A 24,979-nucleotide genomic window follows, 5' to 3' on the forward strand; every position below is an offset into this window, starting at 1 on the left:
CTATAGTAACACAAATATCAAAATATTTTACAGCAAAAAAAAAAATAAATAATAATCGTAATCACATTTTTTACTATCTTATTTTATTCTGAAATGTTTTTTTTTTTTTTTTTGTGGTTAGTAAAAAATACTATTTTACATAGTTGGCCTGGGGGGGGGATATAGCTGCCACCTCTGGAAGTCTGTATTGCGTGATCCTGTGTTAAGCCTTGTTTACACAGGTTTATTCAGCACCTCCCTTCCCCAAGAGTCACTGAAGTTATACCAAAGTAGTTATATCCAAACCTCCATCATGATTTGGACTTTTTCTACCATTAGCATCAATGAAAGAATGAAGACAAGAACTTGCTATCATCACATGCAATCATAAAGAAACCAGTTAACCAATTGCAAAAAGTGGAAGACAAAAAGTGGAAGAAGAAAAAAAAAAAATAATAATAATAGTAGTGGCATGTGATGCAAGTGTATGAGCTTATGCAGCATCAGCCAAAAAAAAACAAAAAAAAAAAACGCACCATTCCCTCCAAATGCCTGTCCAGTTCCTCCTTAAATTTATTCAACCTATCAACTTCCACAACGACAGATGGGAGTTTGTTCCAGCAATTAACCACCCGCTGGCTAAAGGCAAATTTCTGCACATCTATTTTACATCTCTCCTTTCTTAATTTGAATTTATGCCCCCTTAGGTTTGTAATCTGAACAAGTGGAAGGATCCATCAGAATTCAGCGTGCTCAATCCATTCAAGGCCTTATACACCTCAATCAGATCACTGTGCAGGTGTCTAGTCTCCAGCCACTGCAATTTGCAGAAATTAAGTCTCTCTTGGTAAGAGGATCCCTTCATTTACTTGAGCGTGTACAGAGAAGGGCAACAAGATTGGTGAGGGGAATGTGAACTTTGCCTTAAACAGATGGATAATCGCCTCCTTTTCCCTGCTAGCAAAATTCCTATATATCATTGACAAAACCCCATGACCTTCCCTGGCAGCCTGTCTGCATTGCTCAGAAAACTTCATATCTGACTGCACAATTACTCCCAGGTCTTTTTCATTTTCTACCACCTTAAGTGTAGTACCACACAGTTGGTACGTTTCTCTGGGGTTACTAGTATAGAAGCTTGCTTACAAGATGTATAATAAACATGACTGCAAACCTTAGAAATGTTGAGAGTAACAGTCTGAGTTTCTCCAAACTTTGACTGAATTTAATACTGCTGGAATTTATATTGTTAATTAGATGAGAGAGTGAGATAGTGTAGGAGTTGGAGGTCGATGAATTTCTCTGCTATTTTGGAGAAAGTTGAAGTAGGTGCTGTAAGGATAATTAGAAGTGAGGGATTTGTCACCCATTTTTAGTAATTGGCTAAATATTATCAAGGTTTACATGTAGACAGAAAACACCACTGGGGAATAAGTGTAAAAAGGCAACACAAAACAGAAATTTAATTCGTGCACACAGTTTTAAGGATACTGAGAAATGCCATTAGAACCTGGTTATTTCTTGGCTAAGACTGTTTAGCATTCATCTAATCTATATTTGGGAAAATAGGGGGGGGGAGAAGAATGAATGGAAGTCTGGCCATCACTGGAACAGGAAGCAAGTTTCCTACTCTTAGCTTTTCAAAATTAGAATTTGAATTCATTAACTTGTTTACAGCTTGTGTAAGCATAAAACTAAATTGAAAATTTGGATAGAAGCCTAGTATGCTATATTCTTAGCCTAAAGTCATAGTACATTTTATGGAAAACTACATCTCAGAAAAATGATGAAAGTTTAGGGTGGAATGAGGAAAAATGGATTTTAACCTTACAAGATTAATTTCAATGATATGGTCTACAAAAAATATAAAGATCAGAAGATTGAGAACAGTAATCCAACTAAAGAAATGAGTAATAGAAATTTTGCACATCATTTTAGCATTATTGTAACCCCATATGATGGAAGACTAGGAATGGCCATGGAACAGACTTGCAGAAGAGCATTACCAAAGTTTGTATCTCAGGTATGTTATGTACTGTGAAGGATTGTTGGTGGGCAAAAGATTGAGTGTTAGGTATTATAGTAGGTCAACAAGTTGTTGTTGTTTGGTTTTTAGGAGCATTAGCAACTAAGGCCATATTGCTCCAGGAATATGCGTTGGTCATTCCCTGACCTTTCCGTATTTAGTGGTCACGGGCTTGAACCCCGGTCTAATCAAGACTACGCACTGCTGCTCCTGCCCACCTGGCTACGGAGGTGCCATAAACAAGTTGTCTTAAGGTCATTAGCAATAACAAAAACCTTAGCATCTCTATCAGCTTGGTCTGTACAAATGGGGAAACTGACGCCAGTTTGGCACTGTGAATGCTGAAATTGCTAAGGAAATTATTTTACTGTTAGAAATTAAACTGCAGAAAGTAGTTTCAAGTGATTTGTTGAGTTTAGAAAGTGACAAGGGTAACATATTTTAGATTAGGAAATTTCTGACAAGGAATATGAGTGAACATATGCATAAATACCACCTTAAAAAATGAAAGGAATTATAAAGCAAATAATTAGGAGAAATGAGATGATTGATGATAACGGCACCTAATAACTGAAATTCTTTTGGGGAAAAAAAAAAAGTAAGTAAAGATCAGCAGACTGCCGACAGAAATGAGCATCAGAGATTGGAACTGAGACCACATATTTGTGGGAATATTTGACTGTTGATGATGCATAAGAGATAAAAGTTGGAGGGGAAGAAGAAATCTAAATTTTAGATGTGGCATACATACAGCAAGATGCACTCAGTCCTTAACAACTGTTACTATATAATTCAGATGCTTTTTCTCATAGCTGTCATTTAGAGAGGCTCTAATCTAATCAAAGTATTTTTCTTAGTATTATACAGGGTGTTTCAGTTAAACGTTTCAGAACTTCTAAGAGGGGTAGGGTACATCCTGACAACTCGAAATCATATAGCAATGTGGGGTCGGAAATGCTTTCCTGAAGCGGTGTTGTACACAGAAGCACCATAAAGAAAAGAGACCGTAAGTGAGAAATCGTTTTAATAATACATGAAAAGAAGCAAAAGGTACATCAATTAAAGTAAGTGTTCGAAGTTTCTTCCACGGGCTACAATGCACGCCTCACATCTCCGACGCATGGACATCCGAACATTCTGGAATACTCCAGGCGAATTTCGAATTTCTTGAACAAGAACGGCAAGTTAGTAGGATGGATGATTACACGAACGCAGAGTTAGCTGATATGCATTTGGCGTACGGGGCTGCAAATTGTAGTGGGCCAGCCGCACAGCGTTTGTACGCGGAACGATATCCGACGAGGCGTATTCCCAGTCATAATTTCTTTGCAAGACTGCACCAGAGGTTAGCTGAGAGAGGTTCATTTGAAAGAGCTGACAGGGACAGGGTAAGAACAGCACGGACTCCAGCCGTCGAACAGAATGTGCTGCAGCATGTACAGGGGAATCCAAGAACGAGTACACGAAGTCTAGCAAACTCAGTCGGGGTTTCCCATTGCAGCGTCTGGAGGATTCTCCGAGAACAAGACATGCATCCGTTTCACGTGCAGCGTGTCCAGACACAGCAATCGGAGGATTATGCACCTCGTATTGCTTTCGCACAGTGGTACCTTGGAAAATGTGCTACAAATCCCCTTTTTCCTGCTGAAGTGTTGTTTTCCGATGAGGCATCCTTCACAAGGGAAGGAATTTTCAACACGCATAACGACCATATCTGGGCGGTCGAGAACCCGCATGCAATACGACGTCGTGCAGCACAGATTCGATTTTCGGTCAATGTATGGGCCGGTATTATGGGAGATCACCTCATCGGACCTTACCTGTTACCGTGTCATCTAACCGGACCTATCTACTTGATCTTTCTGCAGCAAGTATTGCCACAACTTTTGAGAGATGAACAGATTTCTGCATCGACGCAACAGACAATGTGGTTCCAACACGATGGAGCCCCTGCCCATTATAGCGGAGATGTTCATAACTACCTGGATGTCACATTTGGTCAACAATGGATCGGACGTGGTGGTCCCGTGCGTTGGCCTGCTCGGTCACCCGACCTATCATGTCTTGATTTTTATTTCTGGGGTCATATGAAATCGCTAGTTTATGACACCCCTGTTGACAATGCTGAGGAGCTGGTTGCAAGAATCGCAGTAGCTGTCGAAGAAATTCGCCTGGAGTATTCCAGAATGTTCGGATGTCCATGCGTCGGAGATGTGAGGCGTGCATTGTAGCCCGTGGAAGAAACTTCGAACACTTACTTTAATCCATGTACCTTTTGCTTCTTTTCATGTATTATTAAAACGATTTCTCACTTACGGTCTCTTTTCTTTATGGTGCTTCTGTGTACAACACCGCTTCAGGAAAGCATTTCCGACCCCACATTGCTATATGATTTCGAGTTATCAGGATGTACCCTACCCCTCTTAGAAGTTCTGAAACGTTTAACTGAAACACCCTGTATATGCTCTCAGAAAAAATGCATTTAACTAAATTAAGCCACTGGGTTGCTCTAAAAGAGTATAAAAAGAAGTGGGGAAAGAGCATGAGATAAGCATAGTTTTTGTACTACAGAGGTATGTGATTCCAAGAAAACTTTACTATATTAAAGTTTGTGAGTGTGAAAAAGAAAGGTTGGTGGTCACTTTCATACATTGATAGTGAGTTGTATATTTTTGGGAACAGCTTCTTGAGTTATACTGTGCTATAGTCTGCCATACTGTATATGATAATTTTTGAAAAATTTTGCCATGTGACTAAATTGGCATTAAAGTTTTTATTATGAAATATATAAATGGCAAAGGTAGGAAACCTAAACTAATTTCTATCTTTCAGATAGTTTAATGTATTAGAATGTAGGTATTGGAGTAAGAGTCAATACTTTGTGCATTTTCATTTTTTTTTTTTTTTCTTTCCAATAAATCTTATCTTGTCAATAATAAGTTCAACAGACTGGGCAGCTTATTTTTTTTATGCAATTTAAGGCTTGCTACCCAAATGATGTTTATCAGGTTCAATATACTTTTGTAAGCTATACTTTGAAATTAATTTTTTTAAAAAGAATAACTGGCTTAAAAGTGACATATCAAAATCATTTTTGATATTGATATACCAGAATATAAAATCTCATTATCCTAGTTATTTATAATAGGCCTTGAATTTTTTTTATCTACCATATTTTTAGAATTGAGTTATTAAAAAAAAAGAGAATAAATTGATTTGTGGGTTATTTTTAAGCCCCCACTCCATAAAGGACATTTTTCTAAAGTTTTTATAAAAGTATGGTGAAGAATTTCAAATTGACTGCACAAAAAAAAAATTCTCTCTTTATAAATAAGTATTCTTTATTTTGTACTGATTAGATATCATATGTCAATGTCTTGGCAAAACAATACCTATTCTTGTTAAACTGATAGTATGTGGATAACTACAACACTTTATTTAATCAAGTAAACAGTTACCAGAATATTTTATGTAATCTACAGGTTTTTAAACAAAGGCCAATAGAGCTTTTCTTAATTTATTATTTGCCTTGAAACAAATTCCATTAGCCTTGATCACATTATTTTTATTATCTTATGAAGCATACAGTCAGGAACTTCCCATAACAGATAAGAATAGCAACAATTAATGCTTCTAGAGAGCTAGGCAAAACAATGTTAAATGTGTAGAATGATACTGCACTTATGAAACAAGGTATCAATCTAGAAAAATTTAAAGTTTGCCTACAATGAAGAATTTTGCATATCAATCCCTCCCTCCCTCCCCAACCCTCTACAGCCACACAGGCTGTGGGGAAACTGTCAGTTTTCCTTCCTATAGTCGGGGCCTTGACAACAAATGTTGGTTTTTGTTTAGCATACAATAGCACTGCGCATTAGGAACTACTTAAAACATGTAAAATAATCATTTTATGCACTTTGAGATATATAATTAACGAAATGCAAGTAATTCAATATCACATTTAGACTTTTGCAAATAGTTCTTAAATGCAGCCAGAAATTCAAACTGTGAGTGCAGAGTTCTTTTTTAATAAAAAAAATTAGTCTGCATAATCTTTTATTATTACACATACATAATATCAATTACTATTTTAACTTACAAAATTAAATGCAGTTTCCTTTTATTATCTGCCAGTATCCTAAAAGTGGATAGTAATAAAACTAATAGTTAGGATGTTGTAATAATTTTATGATAATAGTGTAAAAAAAAAAAAAAAAAAAAAAAATGAATATTTAGTGCACAAATGTACCCTCCCCTCCTGTTGCTTCGCTGCTTAAATGTAAACTAATTATTTAAACAAATGTTCTTGGTAATATCTGAAACACTATTTTAGTCAGATGACAATCAGGCTGGATAGAACAATGCAGGGGAACTACAGAAGATATCTGGAACTGGCAGAAACCTCAATATTTCTTAGTTACCACAAAACAGATAACAAAGATTATGATGAAAGTAAAGAACAAAATAAGTTTCTGAAATCCAGACATAAAAGAAACAAAGAAGAAAAAAAATTACTTATTATAATTATCCATATGGTGCAAGGAAGACTGGTGCTTATGCTGCACCAGCAAAAAAAAAAAAAAAAACCTGAGTGAGAAGGATGATATATGAACAGTCCAAAACATAGACAATAACAATTTTTGAAAAGTGGTTGTCAACTGAGGGAGGGAAAACTGATCCCTAGGGTACTTGAAGGTTGTAAAAGTTCATACTGAATGAATGAGAGAAAATTAGTTTCCAAAATTATTAACTTCATTATATTAATTTTAACTAATATAAAATATAACTTTTTTGATTTATATATACAGTTCTTTTTTATAGGCCTAATTCACATTATCATGATTGTTAATACTAAAGGTGAAGGAAAAATAGAGGCATAAGCCAAACCGTCAGGGCTGGGAGAACAAGTTAAATTCTTGAATTAGAGGAGATATACAGTTTGTGTAGACATAGTTGTTTGAGAATACATGCCAAGGCAGTTAAAGCATTGGTATAAACTGTTTGTATTATATGGTCTTCAGTGTTCTCCCCAGAAAATTTTGCCAACTGAGTGGCATTATGAAGTAGCAGGGTGGGGAAGTGTAATACTTCGCAATATTATAAATTTTCTGTTATTTATAAATGTGACTTAAGTGATCTAGAGCAAAAATTAATTGCATAATTTAACAAATTATTCATTTGCATAGTATGTTTGAATTAATATTGATCGAGATCAGTGAGGAGTACCATACAGTACCACGAGAATCACTTAAATTTTAGCCAGGTGGCCAGTTAAATTCACTAGGCGGTGCATCCATTCCATAGGTCCTGGGGAGAACACTGGTCTTGTTTTGTTAGATAAAAAGCCCAAGTTTCTTGAGGAAAACATAAAATATATGCCTGAGTGTGATTAATTTGTCCACAACAAAAAGTTAGGAAGTAATTTTGGACCTTTTCCACATATTATGAAGGAATGTGAATTATACCCACTGTGCTGATCACACTTATGTGATCAACACAATATCCACAAGCCACTAATCATCCCAACTAATGCCAGATGATGTCTAACTTGGTGCAAGGCCTGCTTTCTTGGATATATACTAATAGAAAGCTGTGCTTTGGAGTGAAGAGTCATAGTACTTGGTCTGATGGTCACACTTTGGTGTGGCAGATGCCCAGAGAAAGCTACCTGCCAGACCAAACAATGATGTTTTGCAGAGGTCGTGATGGTCGGTTTTTATGGTTTGGTCTAGGACCTTTAGTTTTTTTAGACAAAAACATGAATGCTGAGGGCTGTGTAGATGTCCTGGACATGTTACTTATGTTGTGGCAGCAGATTGAGGGAGGCCCATACCTGTACAGCAGAACAATATTCTGTCATACTGCTTGTATTGTGGCAGACTGGTTTAGGGACATAAATGTCAAAGTTGGCTTGGCCAGCTCAGATCCCTTACCTCAAACCTATAGAGAACATCTGGGATGGATTGGATCATCAGGTGCATGCAAAGAGAGGCTACTCTAAAAACAGAGTTGAACTGGTTGCCATGTTGGATGCTGAATGGCAGAAAATATCAGAGGGTGTCCTATGGATACAGAAGCGTCCATAAAGGCTAAAGGTTTCAGCACACCTTAGTTTTCCTGCAAATAAGGATTGTTTGTAGATATATAGGACACTGAATATACAATAATAAATCATAATATTGATTTATTATTGTATATGGACACCTTTTGTTGCAAACACTTACACTTGGATCCCAGCCAGGAGTATTAGAAATGACATGTCAGAAAATCTCTCTTAAACAGTCCCTAATATGGACAGAAACACTTTAATAGGTGTCCTTTTGGTATCTTCAACCTCCCTAGATGGGACACTGTCAAAAGTAATTGACAGGCATATGCATTTTCATTTGTAAATGGCATTTTCAATGATGGTCAAGGTTGTGGCACAATACATTGTTAACACTGTCACCACTGCTGATAAGGAATGTTTACAAACTTATTGGACTGTCCGATACAATTCTACTGCTGCATATGACTTAGCAAGGCTATAAAATTGCCAAACTGAGATGCTGTTTCCAGAATTAAAAAAAAAAAAAAAAACTCTACCAATGGATTACATATAATCTTGACCAGTAGCCAATGAGAATTTTCTACATTCACAAACCTCTTTTACAAACTTAGATTGTGTAAATAGGGCACATGACACATCTGATACCATTTCTAGGTGATAAAGGATATCCATCTTCAAGTTTTAATTCAGCAAACTGAAATGGGCACTCTGCATTAGATGGTAGCATAATTGAAGAACTATAATTGTAGCAGAATTTACCAACCCTGAGAAGGTGCAATGTATTCTTTGATTCAACAAGCTGCAGTCTGTCACTGCTGTTAGGCATAAATTTCAAACAGTTTAAAAAGAAGCCACCAAGTAGACCTACAATTCTGCATTGGTATGGAAAATTCATAAAGGACCCATGTTTTTCCAATTATCCCTGCAGAAGTGGTGGCCAAAGAAAAGTCAATGAGGTCACAGTGGAGCTGATTCAAGGAAGTTTTATGCTAAATAGGGAAATCCATAGAACATGCCAGCTCTGAGCTTAACATATTAAGCCCAATATTGTATAACATGTTATGTTGCCATCTAGGGGTGAGAACATAAGCTATGGCTCACACAGAAGCCATGATCAACAACAAAACCAAAAGGATGGAACCTTGTTGGAAAAATTTCTCCATTATTATAGTTTTAGAGCTATGCTGCCATGTTCTGCAGCATACGCATTTTCCAGTAGGTGAACAAAAATTTGAATTAGGGTACATGATACAAATATGCAACCACTTGGAAGTGGTTTCAGATTTGTATCATATACCCTATTTACACAATAACATTTTAGTTTTGTTAAATGTTAGTGTGAATGCCAGATACCCTTGTGCATTTGATATTCATAAAAATGCTGATACTTGATATTACTTGCATAACTACTTTAATGACAGTGGTGTCCGGCTTTTTGACTGAAAGATGACAGTTTTTTTTTTTTCATGTTCCGACACATTTTCACTCAACAATGAGATATGGTGGCCATTTAAGTAGCTATGTATGACATTTGTTTGTATATGCAGATTTTCCCTTGGAATACTGCTCAATTTTCCTAAGCATTACATTAAATATGTGCTAATTTTTTAAAGAAATGAAATTTCTTGCAGATTATAGCAGGGCTGTGTGCAGAAATTTAAAAATGGCAACATTTTGATCCATTAAAGGGGGACATATCTTATTACATTAAAACAATTCTATGCGAGCAAAAATGATGAATAGAGATAAACTATCTATATATCCATAATGAAAATGAAATGCTCTGAACAAAGCCATTTATATTCAGTTTCACTAAAAGTTGTTATTTATTAAAAGTAACTAAAATACATACAATGATAATCAAAAAATAAAATCTGAGTAAGCAACTTGTTACAATGAAATTTAATTTTCAAATTATTGAAATTAGCTACACTGACCTCTGCAAAATGGACACTTTCTTCAGACTCAATGGTGGTGTGTGCTTTAGTATTAGTAATGGCCGCATGGTGCAAGAAAGCCTGTGGCTTTCTTGCACCATGTGTTTTGTCACATTTGAACTAATCTGACTTTCTGATTAGATTGTAATCAGATGGCAAGGTGTACAACCTTATAAAGAAATAAATTCAGTTTATTAATTCTTGGTCCCCCACTAATGGTATGACCTTGACGTAGTGGTGGGGCTTGTGCACTCTAATGATCCTGAGAGCTATGTCAGTGGTAGCTTAGCTGCTGGTAAGGCCTCCCAAGCCAAACAGGTCGAAGGTGAAGAGACAGACGAAAAGAGATACCCTGGTCCTCTGGATTGGGCACAGGGCTGACAACCTTGCCCTATAAAAATCTAACCATTACGTATAACTTGACGAATGAAACTGGACAGCCCTTATGGAAACAGACCAGGCCTCGAAATAAGGAGGAAATGATAAGTGATCTCCTTCTCCTGGGCATACCTGTAAAGATTGTTAGGCTCATTAAAGCAACTCTGGCTGGCTCTAAAGCAGTGGTGAGAATTGACAATGAGTTGATGACCCCCTTTGACATTAATGCTGGTGTTACACGGGGTGATGCACTCTCTACTGTGTTATTTAACTTAGTTTTAGAGGTGGCTGTCAGAAAAGTAGAAGTGACTGGACACATAGGCACAAAGACAGTGCAGGTTTGTGCATATGCTGATGATGTCGCTATTATCAGTAGGACTAAAGGAGCACTGAAGGAAACAGTGGCCAGGCTGGATAGTGAAGCACAAAGAAGAGGACCTAGGATAAATGAAGCAAATACAAAATATATGGGAGTCCGGAGAATGGCAGATAACATGGAAAATGTAAGAACCAACAGCTTCTCGTTTTAGCATGTTCAAAATTTTGCCTATCTAGATTTGCAGATAAACCAGTCCAATTATTACTAATGAAATTAAGTTCCATATCCCGAGTGGAAACAGATGCTTCTATGCACATGAAAAACTAATGAAGTCCAGAGTATTGAACAGACATTTAAAATTAAGAATATACAAAAGTCTCATTAGATCAGTTGTAACATACGGCTGTGAAGCTTCGACATTAATGAGTAAAGATGAGCGGTTGTTGAGAGTGTTAGAGTGTAAAATTTTGCAAAAAGTCTTTGGGCCTGTACAAGACGTTGATGGATCCTGGAGGATCAGAATGAATCATGAACTTGACAATCTTATTCAGGGTGCAGACATCGTCAGATTTTTGAAGAGCCAGAGACTTGCCTGGTTGGGACATGTTATGAGAATGGATGACAGCAGAACAACTAAGAGGATAATGAAATGGAAACCTATTGGTAGGAGGGCAAGAGGAAGACACAGAAAAGATGGATGGATGACGTAAAGACCATGAGAATAAAAAGGTGGAGAAGTTTGACTTCTGGGAGGGCTTTCTGGTGGAACATCATTGAGAAGGCTAAGACCCACCCTGGGTTATAATGCCAGGAGAAGATTAGCTCTCGATTATGAGTTCCTACAATACAGAAAGGCAACAGCTCCAGACAAGCCAGTGGTTGCAGGTTTGTCCAAGAGACATTCTGGACAAAGTGCGGAACCAGTGTGACTGTGTAGAGATGTACCATCTATATTGTACAGAAAACATGCTGACAATGCTGAGCTTGCCCCAGGACAACTAATGCAACAGCTATAGGGGCTTACAGTAAAGCATAAAGACAGATATGTTTAGAATAGAATACAATTAATAGGAAAGACAAAATTATTCACACATATAGTTACAATTAAATACACATAACTGGGGTGACTTGGCTATCACTAAATTCTTGAGATTGGCTAGTGCGTGAGAACTGCTATTCAAGAATACATAAAGACCAGAGTTACCTGATGAGTGGAAGGCATGTGCTCCCCCTAGCCATCTAGCCTGTAAAGTCAGCGTGAAAGGAGAGGAAGGATGTAATATTGTGGTTATGTTTAGTTTGGTGGAGATTCATTCGTATGAGTTTAGCTGCTTGTGACAGGAGAACTTTGTTTTGGGCTATTAAGACCGGGTTTATATTCAAACCATTGACAAAGAACAGTGTGTTGAATGGGAAGTGCCTTTCGATTAAATGGAGTTGGGTTAGTAAAGGGACTAGTGTTGGTTTGGACCTTGTTGCTTTCATGGGGATTCTCTAAACTGATAGAAACTTCTGAGTAGGGATATTTATTTACAGTGACTGAATAAAAGCAGTGTGAAGGTTAACGTATGAGAGATGAATGTCATCATTGGATAAAATTTTTTTCTACCCCAAAGAAGACTTTTGGTTTTATAAGATTTGTATGGCAAAAGGATGCATGTCTTTCTATTATTAATATATTTTTGCATTTACTAGGCATTCAGTTTAAGCTCTTTGAAAGGTTAAGAGCTCAAAATTAATGAATTGGAGTTTCATTCAGCACTATCTAGGGCAAATTAGGAAAATTAGTAGTTTGCCTTGGTAAAATCCAGAGTAAATTTGTATAATGGCAACTGGAATCTTTGGCCTTTTAAGTCACGTTATAGTTCAAGATTAGGCATCAAATTAACTTTTTTTTTTTATCCTGTTACTAGAAAAAGTAACATAGTTGTTAATTGTCACCACTGGGTGGCCAACTATGGTGTTTTTTTGGTGCATAGACAAATGTTGGTCATGATCAATCAACCAGTTCATATGGTATGCCATTTCCAATGGTTTCAATCTCTGAAAACTTTAAAATGAACCTGGATCTGAAGTCCAAAGCAGCCTACTTGTTATATAAAATAGTTGTGTTAAAAATGAGGTAACCAATTTTGAAAATACAATCTGGATGCCAAAAAAAGTAGACAGTAAGAAACAAATCAATCAACCTCGCAGCTTTGTTTAATTGATATTGAAACTAGCAGCTTAACTAAATGAAAAATAAAACTCTGAATAGAGTAAAACTGTTTAGTTTACAATCAGTACCTTTTTTTCAGTAGATGAAGTATAATTAAGCATCTATACCAGAGGTTCCCAAACTTTCTCAGTTCACGGCACTCTTAGTGTCCCAGCAATTTTTTTCACGGCTTCCCTAGGCCAAAAGAAATTCCTAACACAGTGGGTTTTGATATTTTAATAATCTGATTCTCTGTGTGATATTAAAAAAAATATTTTATATGATAGTTATTATAATAATATAATTATAAACAAACTTACAATTCATAATACAAATTATATATACTCCGTAGCCGAGTGGTCAGAGCAGGAGTGCAGTAGCACATGCTCTTTGAGTAGACCGGGGTTCAAGCCCCTGACTACTGAATACGGTCGATCTGCCAACCCGCACTGGACCAGCGTGGCAGATTATGATCCATTTCCCTCAGCATGAATTGTTGAGGAGGCTTCCATCCTGCAGTGGGCTGATAATGGCTGCACTTATACTTTTTTTTTTTTTATAGAGATACTAAATAAACATCAATTATAGATCACCACAAAATTAAAAAGATATGGTGCAATGGATACCGTACACCTTTTTATAATGAAATAAATATATAAATTTCAAAAAAAAAGTTTAAGTAACTTGAACCAAAATTACATGGCACCCCTGGAATGTTGTTGCGGCACCCCGGTTGAAAACCACTGGTCTATACTGTCAAATCTGAGAAACAGAATAAATATTGTGAGCTTCTAAGAACCCAAAGTCCTTACAAGCTGCTGACTCACTTTGAATTTGGCTGTTTAAACAAAAATCAAAAAACTTTATTTAATAACAAAGTACAAACTCATTGTGATAAATTTGTAAATTCAGCAGCAAAACCCTTGAAGGTTGGGGTTTTTTTTGCCGTAGCCGAGTGGTCAGGAGCGGGACTGCAGTAGCACACGCTCTTTGAGTAGACCGGGGTTCAAGCCCCTGACTGCTGAATACGGTTGATCTGCCAACCCGCACTGGACCAGCGTGGCAGATTATGGTCCATTTCCTTCAGCATGAATTGTTGAGGCTTCCATCCTGCAGTGGGTTGATAATGGCTGCACTTTACCTTTTTTTATGGGTTAAAAGTTGAGAAGACAGAAAGATATTTGTTGACATTTAGACAATTTTTCTATGTTGAATTTTTGGAAAATGCATGTAAAGGAATTTTGTTCTAAAGAGCACAAGTAAAAGTGAGAAAGTTTGTCCTGTGAGTTTGGAGCCAGCCAGTGAATGGCTGGCTCCAAACTTTGGAATAGAGTGGTGGGATTACAGATGTTAATTCTGAAGAAGAGTACCCATGGAAAGTATCTGCACTCTGTCTCATAGATGTTCAGTTGCTACTTCTGTACTCTTCTACACAAGTTTCAACACATTGTGTATAGGTATTAGTAATTACAAAAGCCTTAGCATCATTCTTAATATACGAAAAGCATGAAAATATGAATGATTTCAATTTGAAACAATCAGTTCTCTTCATTTCAAATCATTACTTGATATTCTTTAAGTAAGATTTAAAATGATGCTTTTCCACATGAAGTATTTTAATTAGTTTATTAGTATGCAAAGGACAACTGGTGCAATTAGACCCAGGCGCCTCCGTAGCCAGGTGGGAAGGGGCAGCAGTGCGTAGCACACGCTTCTTGATTAGACCGGGGTTCGAGCCCGTCACCACCAAATACGGAGGATGCGGAAAGGTCAGGGAATGACCACCGCATATCCCGGAGCAATATGGCCTTAGTTGCTAATGCTCCTAAAAACCAAATAACAAACAAGCAATTAGACCCTAAACAACCCCAACAACTAAATAAAACCAGCTATGTTTTAAATTTCAATATGAACTAGGTTTTTGGTTTTGGTAGTAGCTCTAAAACTTCATTTTAAATCTTACTTAATAGTAGAACTCTATGTAATATCCTCTTAAAATTTGACATTGTTTACACATCTTTTTCAGAATAGTTATCATAAACTGGTCCTTGTTTGCATAATCTGCATCATCATAACTGCTTATTAACAATGCATAGTAGCACTGTCATTCACTAAATTAGAAGACAACTATACATTTAAAAAGAAAAGTGGGTGCTCATGTACAAAAAATGTTGCTCAAAGATCAGTGGAATATAATGTGATTTGACATCCCAATAATTGGTATAGGCTGGTTGCTGACACCTCTTTAATTATATTATAAGAATATAAGCAGTGGCACAGCAGGAAATTAAATCTTCCACTGCAATATTAATCCAGTGGGACCCCATTAGGGAAGGGGAAAAGTAAATTCTCTTACCTTTAAGCCTTTATATTGCATTTCAATCCAATTACATGATATTTTTAAGACATTTTATTTTCTGTGTTATTCATGAAATTGTTCAGGCACCTTTACTATATCACTGCATATAGGCCTAGATATGTTATTATTAGCCATAATGGTGCAAGGAAACCCGAGGCTTATGCCGCACCAGCCAAAAAAAAATTTTCTGAATTACCCTGAGAGAGAGGTGGGGGGAGAACAAGAGTCAGAAGTAAAAGGGAATCACCAAGAAAGAGAAGAATGATGATATCCAGCTCAGGACCCTGGGTGTGCAAAGCCCATACTCACCAGATGTGAACCCCTGGGGTTATCTTCTTTAAAGCAGGGTAGCATATCTCTATTTGTACATGAGTGGCCAAAAGTCATGGATCAGTCCTGAAGTAACTGCTTATATGTAAATATTTTTAGCCTTGATTATATGTGTGTGTGTGTATATATATATATATATATAAAAAAAAAATAGGCAGGAGGAAATAGTTGAACTCTGAACAGAAAAACCTACAAAATATAATGTATTGTGGTCAGTGATACCCTAGTTTTAAGCATTAACATAAGATTTAAGTAAAATATCTCATTTTAAGATTCATATTTTTATTAAAATATGAATTGGTAATAAACTCATTTCCACAGTAGTTAGTTTTCAGCTTGTTGAAGTAATACATGGTAAGTTTTCTTAGGCCTTTGAAAATTTTATTGACATTATTATTTGATGAAAGTTAATTAAGTTTACTTTCAAACAATTGTCAAAATATGAATCAAGGAGGTAGATTTTAAAATTTATACAACGGTGGAGGGGGGATGATGATTTTAAGGTCCGATTATGGCATCTAATCGTACAGTTCATATACAAAAGAAAAAAAAGTCGGTTACTGATAATAGACATTAATGTATAAAAATATGAAAGCATCACTATTACAGCAAAACTTTTGCATATTTAATTATTGGGGACGATAATATATATATATATGATCGGCCACACGAGTATAGCTGGATGATGTCAGGAGGTATTGTTTCTGTGCAGGGAAGGAGTAATCAGTGCATGTGTTTTTTTAAGCAGATTGATAACAAAATCTTTCATTGAACAAATGGCAACAACAAACTGCATAAAACGACACTCTTCCTTTTATGAAATTCTAATTTGCTTGGTTTTTACTTTTTATCCATAATTTATCCTACATAGAGAATAAATAAAGATCTCCCCCCCCAAGTTGGAGTCAGTGAGGGAAGCAGATGAATCTCAGGACCCCCTTTTCCCCAAATGATAGCTTCCCCAAATCTACGTTGGGGTGGTCACAGCTGTTGTTTTTGACAACCCTAATTATTAGCCATATGGCTAATAATAATAATTAGGGTTGTCACAAACAACAGCTGTGACCACCCTAACGTAGATTTGGGGAAGCTATCAAATATGTTTATATCCGGGGGAAACGGGGGTTCTGAGATTCATCTGCTTCCCTCACTGACTCCAACCGGGGGGGGAGATCTTTATTTATTCTCTCTCGTTTAGCATCTGAATAAAAACAAAACCGATAAATTACAAGTATCCTCCATTCACAATCCTATGTTAGATCCCATAGAAAGTTAAAAAAAAAAGAGTTGGTGCCCTTCCCCAGAAACTGTCAAAAGAAATTGTCTTTAGGTCAAAGCAGCCGCTCTGTTCCAAGGTCAACTCAACATCCCCCATCCACATCACCCGAAGAAAAATTGTGGGTGCCTGATTGATGTTTTACCTATTCCGTATGGTTTACTAGCAGAATAAAATAGTGAATAAAACAAAACTCATTTGCACTTCTACAAAACTGTGATTATCTTCCGCCTTAAAATTAAATCCCACCGACAGTGAAATGATGCGTGGGTTCACTGATGCACACAAAGCAATAACGACTTCATGAGCAAATTAGCGAAAGGAAGCTGAAATAATTTGATATTATAGTGTTAATACGCAAACACATAATATACCTTTTCAGTCTTCTAAAGTAAAATGATTGTAATAAGATAGCGCAAGACAAATATATATATTTTTTAAAATTTAAATGAATTAGGGGAAGCCGACTTACTGAAATATATCCTGTAGTCTGCCGTATATGGAGTTCCCTTTTCAATTATAGAGTATGACATATTTCCCTTTTGAATAAGCGGAGCAACAGGAGTAGTGCACGTCACAACCTGAACACAAGAAAGAGAAAAATTAGTCTTGGTTTTCGCAGATAAAATGCTAGTTCTTTGACTGATCTGAATAGCCCTCAATAACACGTGTCGCAGACCGGTATGCATTATCCATTATTACTTTGCTTTAAACACGAGCGCCCTCTCTTAGAAATAAAATTAAATACTGGGGCATTTTAATTTCGGAACTTCGCAATTGTTTCCTCTTCTTATAAACCAAATAGTAAAAGCACAACAGAGGGTGTTACTGAGCAAAAACACATCCGTCCTTTGCCATTTTTAAAAAAAAAATCATTCGCATTATCAGTATATGTGGGATTTGTTATATAAAAAATTAGTTTGAAATGTAACAACTTGCGGATAAGCTGTTTATTCATTTCAATAGACGAAATAGCTCTTGCCTGTAGCCCTCATTGAATATTGCTGACTGGAGGCCAAAGGAACTGATATTAGTGCATAACGATATGGAGGGGAGCTACACAACTGACAATTCTGTACCAGTAAAATGTCAATGGAGAAAGTAAGCCTTCTCCCAAAGTCTGGACCCAAAATCCTTGAATGACCTTTTGGAAAAATCATCCCTCAGCAAATTGTTAACGTTGCTTTGTGTTAAAAATTGTAGTTCAGTGGATACTTCAGGTTGAAAGTACATATCATTTCTGTTTCCATTAGTTTCAGAAATAGATGAAACTACGCCGTTCAAAACAATTAGACGATCATAGCATGTACAATGTTTGAAAAAATAGGTCTACTAGTGTACTTCCTGCGTGATGTAGTTGAAGCTAAGTTCCTTGTAACATATGTCGAAATCGAACAAGGACCAGCGAACAGTAATTTGAGCTTTATTGGAACACAGTACATCAGAAGCAAAGTACTGTACGCTTTTAAGAACACTTTTTGCCACCGTTCTGTAAAGCTGGTTGGTTGGTCGGGTTTTAATGGTGCATCAGCAACTAGGGCTATAATGTGCCAAAAGCATGTCCCATGCTTGATAACAGTAAAAATTGTAGTGACGTAGTTGCTTAGGTCACTATGTCAATGTTTCTGTAAGGCACTTACACACTGACCATAGTAAGGTGCACGGTTGCCGGGAACTGCCAAAAATGTTTACACCAGCGATGTATTGATGAAATCTAGGTATCAATGGGTTGTTGCAGATTCAGCTTTTGTGTAAGATGATTATATGTAATGGACAAAAAAAAAAAAAGAAGTCATATTAGGGTTATCCGAAAAGAACTTTTTTCATGCATCCATGTATAATGTCCATAATTTTTTTTTTTTTTTTTTTTTTTGTGTGTTATCTGGTCTGTTTCGCTGCACGAATAACTCGAGTTTCAGGGGTAAAACCTTCGTATCCTCACCTGCCACCTCAGCCACGTAGTGAAAACCCCCCATAAATGTTCCTCGCGTCATTGACGAGATTCGAACCTAGGCATTTTCTACCTGGTGAGGAGAGGAGTGTGATTATAACCACTACAGCATCACGAAGGATTAAATGTCACTGCACATTTCGGAAAAGTAACACATTTTTCTAGGGGCTTCTCAGATGTTCTTTATGAAATTCAAGTGGAAGGAGAGGGAGCAAAAAACCATCCATATGGATGATATCCTAATCTTCCAACATACTGTTAAACTAGTTGTGCCCTATGGGATAAGCGTTGTCATCAATCAGAAGGGCTGTAATTTGGTTTTTAGGAGCATTAGCAAGTAAGGCCGTATTGCTCCGGGGGATACGGGGTGGTCATTCCCTGATCTTTCCGTATTTGGGGGTCACGGGCTCGAACCTCAATAATCAAGAAGCGTGTGCTACGCACTGTTGCTCCTGCCCACCTGGCTACGGAGGCGCCAATCAGAAGGGAAAGGGCGTCATCTTTATTCCAATGTGTGGTCGGAGTACCGTTCCCAATGATGTGAAAGTGTATGCGATTACAGAGACTAATGTCAGACTAGTAATTCACATCTGAGCTAACTACATATACAGAGTTGTTTCGGATTCATGCCACACTGTAATGGCAAAAATCCGACTGTAAGCTGTACCTGCACTCTAGTGTAAAATACTGCATTATTCGTGAGTTAAATTACAATATCAAGGGTCCTCATTCTTCTGGCCCTTGGATGCTGGGTTCCAATGGAACCCAACACCATCCATTTTCTTAAATAAAGACCGCATCTATACAGACAATTTCGATTTGGAAATGCTTTGTCTCTGTAGCTGTATCAAAACGGACAAAGTGATAGGCAGCATTCAGGTTAGGTTATGTGCGAGTTAGGCAGTAGAGTAACTAAGTCTATGAGGCATCAGTTACTGTATTGAAAATGCGTGCATTCTTCAGTCAGTTTGCTGGATGAAAACCACGAGTTTCGGGAGAAAACCACGCAACTCTCTCCTGGAACTGACTAAACCACACTGACAAGTGTGGGAGGTTGATGCTTATAACAACTATGCTACCCTACCCGCGATGGTAAGGTAGCCATTAAGCGCAATTTAGATGAGCAACAAAATGGAGAAATAGCGATTTTCCTTGGCATTGTCGACGGGTTGCGATCCTGACCCGGAAGTCAATGAACAGCCCACGTGGCTTGGAACCATTTCCACAGCCTGATGATGAGACTTTGTGACACACCAAGCTGTCTACAACTTGGCGTTTGATATTTTGAGATGCTCCTCTATTACAATACAACAGAACAAGGCACACACACACACACACTTCGCAGACATAACACCATACTCGTATCTGGCCATTTTACAGAGCTCTATGTTCATCACGGTGTACCATGGCAGAGGAGTTGAGCTAACGTTTAGCTGCCACCATGCATAAGACACAACACATGTCCATATGTTCTACTATGAAAATCGACAGGAATATTGTTTTCCAGCTGTAGTTCACGACAGAGATGGATCCGCAACATGGTGGAATACTTAAATGGTTGTAATCCTGCATTTGCACATTATCCTTCAGTATTTGTTGGAAAACTAATTAATTTAAATGCAGACAAATTGTGCTGTCATGGTGGCCACAATTGAATATAGAATTGGTAGATTGTTCGGTAGACTATGCATTGATCAGCTAACTGTTTGACCCATGCATATCACTTTTCATTAGCGGAATAGGGATGGATATATCAAGTGGGTACCTTGGGCCGCAGGTTTTAGAGTGAAAGAATAATTTTTTTTTGTTTGATACCTTGAAATCTGTTGGCAAACACAGATTTTTGCTTCGATCTGACAACTCCTTTTTTTTTTTTTTTTTTTTTTTTTTTTAGCGCCGGGTGAAGAGGAATGGAATAGAATAGCCTGGATGCACAGTTTTCTATATTTTACAATTATACCGTTTCAGTCTGTGCACGAAGCGCAGTGGTTATTCTCACCATCCTTAAAAGGCCCAGGTTCGAATCCCGTAAGTGACACGAGGAATTTTTTATGGGTGTTTTTTATTCCGTGGCTGAAATAGTCGGTGTCTAGCGTGGATATAAAGGTTCCCCCGGAAATTCTGGTTTTTCATCCAGCAAAACCAGAGTTGTGGGGGGGGACAGCAATTCGGCCAGAAAACATACAATGTATGGACAGGAGCGATGAGTTTCTTCTCAGGCGGCCTTAATATTACATTTTTACTACATCCATTCCGGCCAGAAAGCAACCAATTTATGGAAATGAGCAAATGAGTTAATATTACATTTTACTATATCCATTGTGGGTGATCACGATGAAGGTACATCCCTTTACAGTGTCTGTCTTCTGTCCCAGAAGACAGTAATTTCCAGTAGGATAACGCGCACTGTTACGTTCCCGGTATTGTTCTACAGTGCTTCGCTGAAGATGCGTCACTTAGAGGTTTGATACCTTGAAATCTGTTGGCAAACACAGATCTGCCAATTCCTTTTTTGTTTTTTATTTTCAGCGCCGGATGAAGAGGAACGGAATGGAATACAGTCATAATGGTCACAATGGAACGCAGATCAGTAATTCGGTTACTCTTTCTGCAAGGGAAACACTCAAAAGAATCCACGAAGAAATTGTCGCCGTTTATGGAGACGATTTCACAGGTTACAGTGTTGTTTCAAATTGATATTAAACAATTAAAACCTCAGCGCATGAAGAAGAAACCTCAGGACGCCCAGCAACTACTGTAATAGAAGACAGGGTTGCAAGAATTCAGGCATTAATCATGGAAGATTACCGTACTAGCGTCAAATAACTAGTTACAGAGCTCCAAATTAGCGTAGGTTCTGTGGAGAACATCATCCATCAGCAGTTACATATTAGTATTAGTAATCGTTGTTATAATCAGGTTTTTAGGAGCATGAGCAACTAAGGCCATATTGTTCCGTGTACACGTATTGTCTGTAAATTACGTGTTCTGAGGTCGATTTTTTGTTTTCTGGGCGGAAAACCAATAAAAATGTTTCTTATTCATCTCCTGCTCTAAAGTGTCTGCTAGGCGGGTTTCCAGACTTCTGACTCCTTACCAGAAGAAGGTTTTTTTTTTTTTTTTTTTTTAACATAGGCTATAGCCACTGAAATCTCAGGAAATTAGGTGGTAGGGCCTGCCAGAGTAAATAACTGTAATACCGGTGTGCCTCGTCTGCTTCCACGGGGCCAAGTGTGGGCAACGTTCGACCTCAATAGGGGGTTCAGCGGCTAAATGACCAGATGAACAACGGTACACGAAAGTACACATGTACAATATCCATACACTTTTAAATCTCTGGCTTGAATAGTGTTGTTTCACATGACAATGTATACTATGCGGAGATGGGGGGGGGAACCCTGGTGCCGTTTGACACGTATACACTTTACACTTAGCAGAAGGTTTGTGCACACAGTGGTTTCGTCACCGTCCTCCCCCACACCGGATGAAAAAGGCCCGGGTTCGAATCCCGTTTATGACACGAGGAACTTTAATGGGCTTTTTTCACTCCGTGCCTGAGTAAGTCAGTCTCAGGTGTAGATAGCAAGGTTTTTCTTCTCTGCAACTAGTGTTTTTCGTCTAGCTAAACAGGCAAATCGACCAAAGAACACAGGCACGGACATAATGCACAGCAGATGTATTTAATTATTCGGGCGGCCTAAAAAATAATAGTTTGGTTTATCAGAAAAAGGAAAGGGCACAGTGTGCACATGAAATGTTTTTGATGTACCAGGAAAAGAAAGAGGAGAGTTTTTCACGGCTAGTCACCATGGTTGAAACTTGGATTCATTATTATCATCCCGAAACTGCACAAATTTCAAAACAATAGAAGAATGCAACCCCCACCAAAAAAAAAAAAAAAGTAAAGGTGCAACCAAGTGTTGGCAAGGTGATCCTGTCAGTTTTTGGAATCAGCATGGTGTAATACTATCAGATTACCTTAAAAAGTATTATTCCAACATCCTCTTAAAGCAATGCGCTGCTAGAAAAGAAAAAAAGACGAGGAAAGCTGTCAAAAGGTCTGTGCCTACTCCACAATACCTCTGCACATTCCTCACATGCTGCAGTGAGGTGTGCCCACAAATATGAATTTGAAATATTGCCACAAACTGCTTATTCCTCCGACCTTGCATCCTCGGATTTCTTCCTCTTTCTTGCCCTGCCTGCAGGACTTTCTTCGTGGAAAACACTTTTCTGCTGATGATGATTAGGTGATTTCTGCTGCCAAGTCATGATTTGAAGGACAATCAGAGGAACTCTACAAATTTGATTTGCGGAAGTGTATTGAGAGGCGGTAATAATATGTCATTTTTTAAGGTGACTGCATTGACAAAGTGCAATAGTGTTTATTTCAACCTTCTATCACAACTACTTCTGGATGAATAAAAAGCTTTTTTGAACCCCCCTCGTAGTAACTAAACTTGATGAATTTGGGTTATTGATGAAGTCAAAGAATATTGGAAACATGGAGTCACTCAGACAATGTTTACAGAAAGGACAGATAAGGCACGAGGGGGTTATGTCCTTAGTTAATTTGAGCATAGAATCTAATAGTGCACACGGTTGACGTGGGTGATCTGTGTAATGTTAAGTCGGTTTGGCTGGAACTTGTAGGTTGGCTCCTCATAGAGCAGAAAAACTTTTCTGGATTTAGTGATATGACTGTGTGTACACAGTCATTTTACAGAGTTAACAGGAGGTGGTAATCTTCTTGATATGATTAACAGCAGTGAAACTTCATGCATTAAGAATATGCAAGAACCTATAGGTGAAAGTAATCATAGTGTATTGGTGCGAAATTTACTTAGAGATATCACTACTATCAAGGGTAAAGAAAGATAATTTACTTTCCTAAAATTAATTACAGTGATCTTAAGACAATTTCCAACCACTATTTTAAAAGCAGCATGCCAAGTTATGTTTGAGAGCTAAATGGTTTTGTGTTAACTGAGAAGAAAGTGGAAGAGAAATTGTTGAAGCTAAAAATAAATAAGCCATTTGGTCTACCGAATCTATCCAATTATATTAAAAGAAGCAGGAAAACAGGTAAGAAACCTTTGGCCATATTTATGAGCATATTTGGATTTAACGGATCTTTACATATTGGATAAGTGCAAATGTTTCTCCTATTCAGAAGGTGAAATGAGTGATCCTTTACTCCATTATTTCCCAGGGAAATATTAGCTAACCAATCTGATTAGCTAGTATGGTGCAGTAAAAAAATTGATTGCAAAAAGTAATTTTAAATTATATACTTAGATTTCAGTAAAGCAGTTGGCACTTTGGGATAGCTCTTTGGGGTAGCACTATGGTTATAATCACAGTCCTCCCCACACAATGGGGTGAGGATAGCAAGGCTTTTTCAGGTCTCAAGCGAGGATAACAAGGTTTTTCTATCCTGGCAACTCAAGGTTTCCGTCCAGCAAAAGAGACAAAATGACCAAAAATTAAATGCAATTTACTGTTCTCTTGGCCCTAATAGGAAATATTTTTCTACATCTTGGAGCAGTGTAGCATTAGGGACAAGTTATTGATATTGTTAAAGGAATAGTTAAGTGGCAGAAGACAGTGGGTGGTTATTATTCAGCACTGCTCCTTTTATACTAACGTTGTTAGTGTAGTGACTCAGGGTTCCGTTTTCAATATGGATCGTTTACTGTTTTCAACAGTTATTAATGATATTGATGTAAACATATCTAGCTTAAAGTCTAAGTTTGCAGATGATACGAAGGTTGGTATCATCTTAAACTTAGAAATAGGTTAGAAATTGGTATCAGAAATAAGTTGGTTGACGACAGGAATCAGTGTGAGTTACTGCAACAGTTCCTAGAAAAATTAGGCAGATGAGCTGAGAAGCGATTGTTGAAGTTTTATAAATAAAGATTACTGCATTTGGGTAGCCATAATCCCAGAATAACATACTACTTAAGATAGTGGAGAATGAAAAAGATTTAAGGGTAATTGTGCAATCTGAGCAGTTCACGCAGGCTGCTACGACAGCTATGGGGTTCTGTCTATGACATACAGGAATTTTGTCAGCAGAGACAAGCAGTCGATTATTCTATTGTACAAGGCAATAGTTAGGCCAAGTTTTGAGTACTGCATACAGGTTTGGAAGCTTCATTTTAGAACAATGTGA

General features: G+C 37.5%; 1 protein-coding gene across 1 annotated transcript in view; it reads right to left on the reverse strand.

Annotated features, from left to right (window-relative positions):
* Nurf-38 (Inorganic pyrophosphatase Nurf-38) overlaps window positions 1-24,979 on the reverse strand; it is a 126,368-nt gene that overhangs the window by 83,401 nt on the left and 17,988 nt on the right. The window contains exon 3 of the mRNA XM_090377315.1: window positions 17,323-17,431. Within this exon, the coding sequence (XP_090233441.1) occupies window positions 17,323-17,431 (109 nt within the window). The remainder of the gene's footprint in view (window positions 1-17,322; window positions 17,432-24,979) is intronic.

This window comes from Mastigoproctus giganteus, chromosome 7 (genome assembly GCF_048544385.1).
Source record: "Mastigoproctus giganteus isolate SK-2022 chromosome 7, ASM4854438v1, whole genome shotgun sequence".
Taxonomy (NCBI): Eukaryota; Metazoa; Arthropoda; class Arachnida; order Uropygi; family Thelyphonidae; genus Mastigoproctus; species Mastigoproctus giganteus.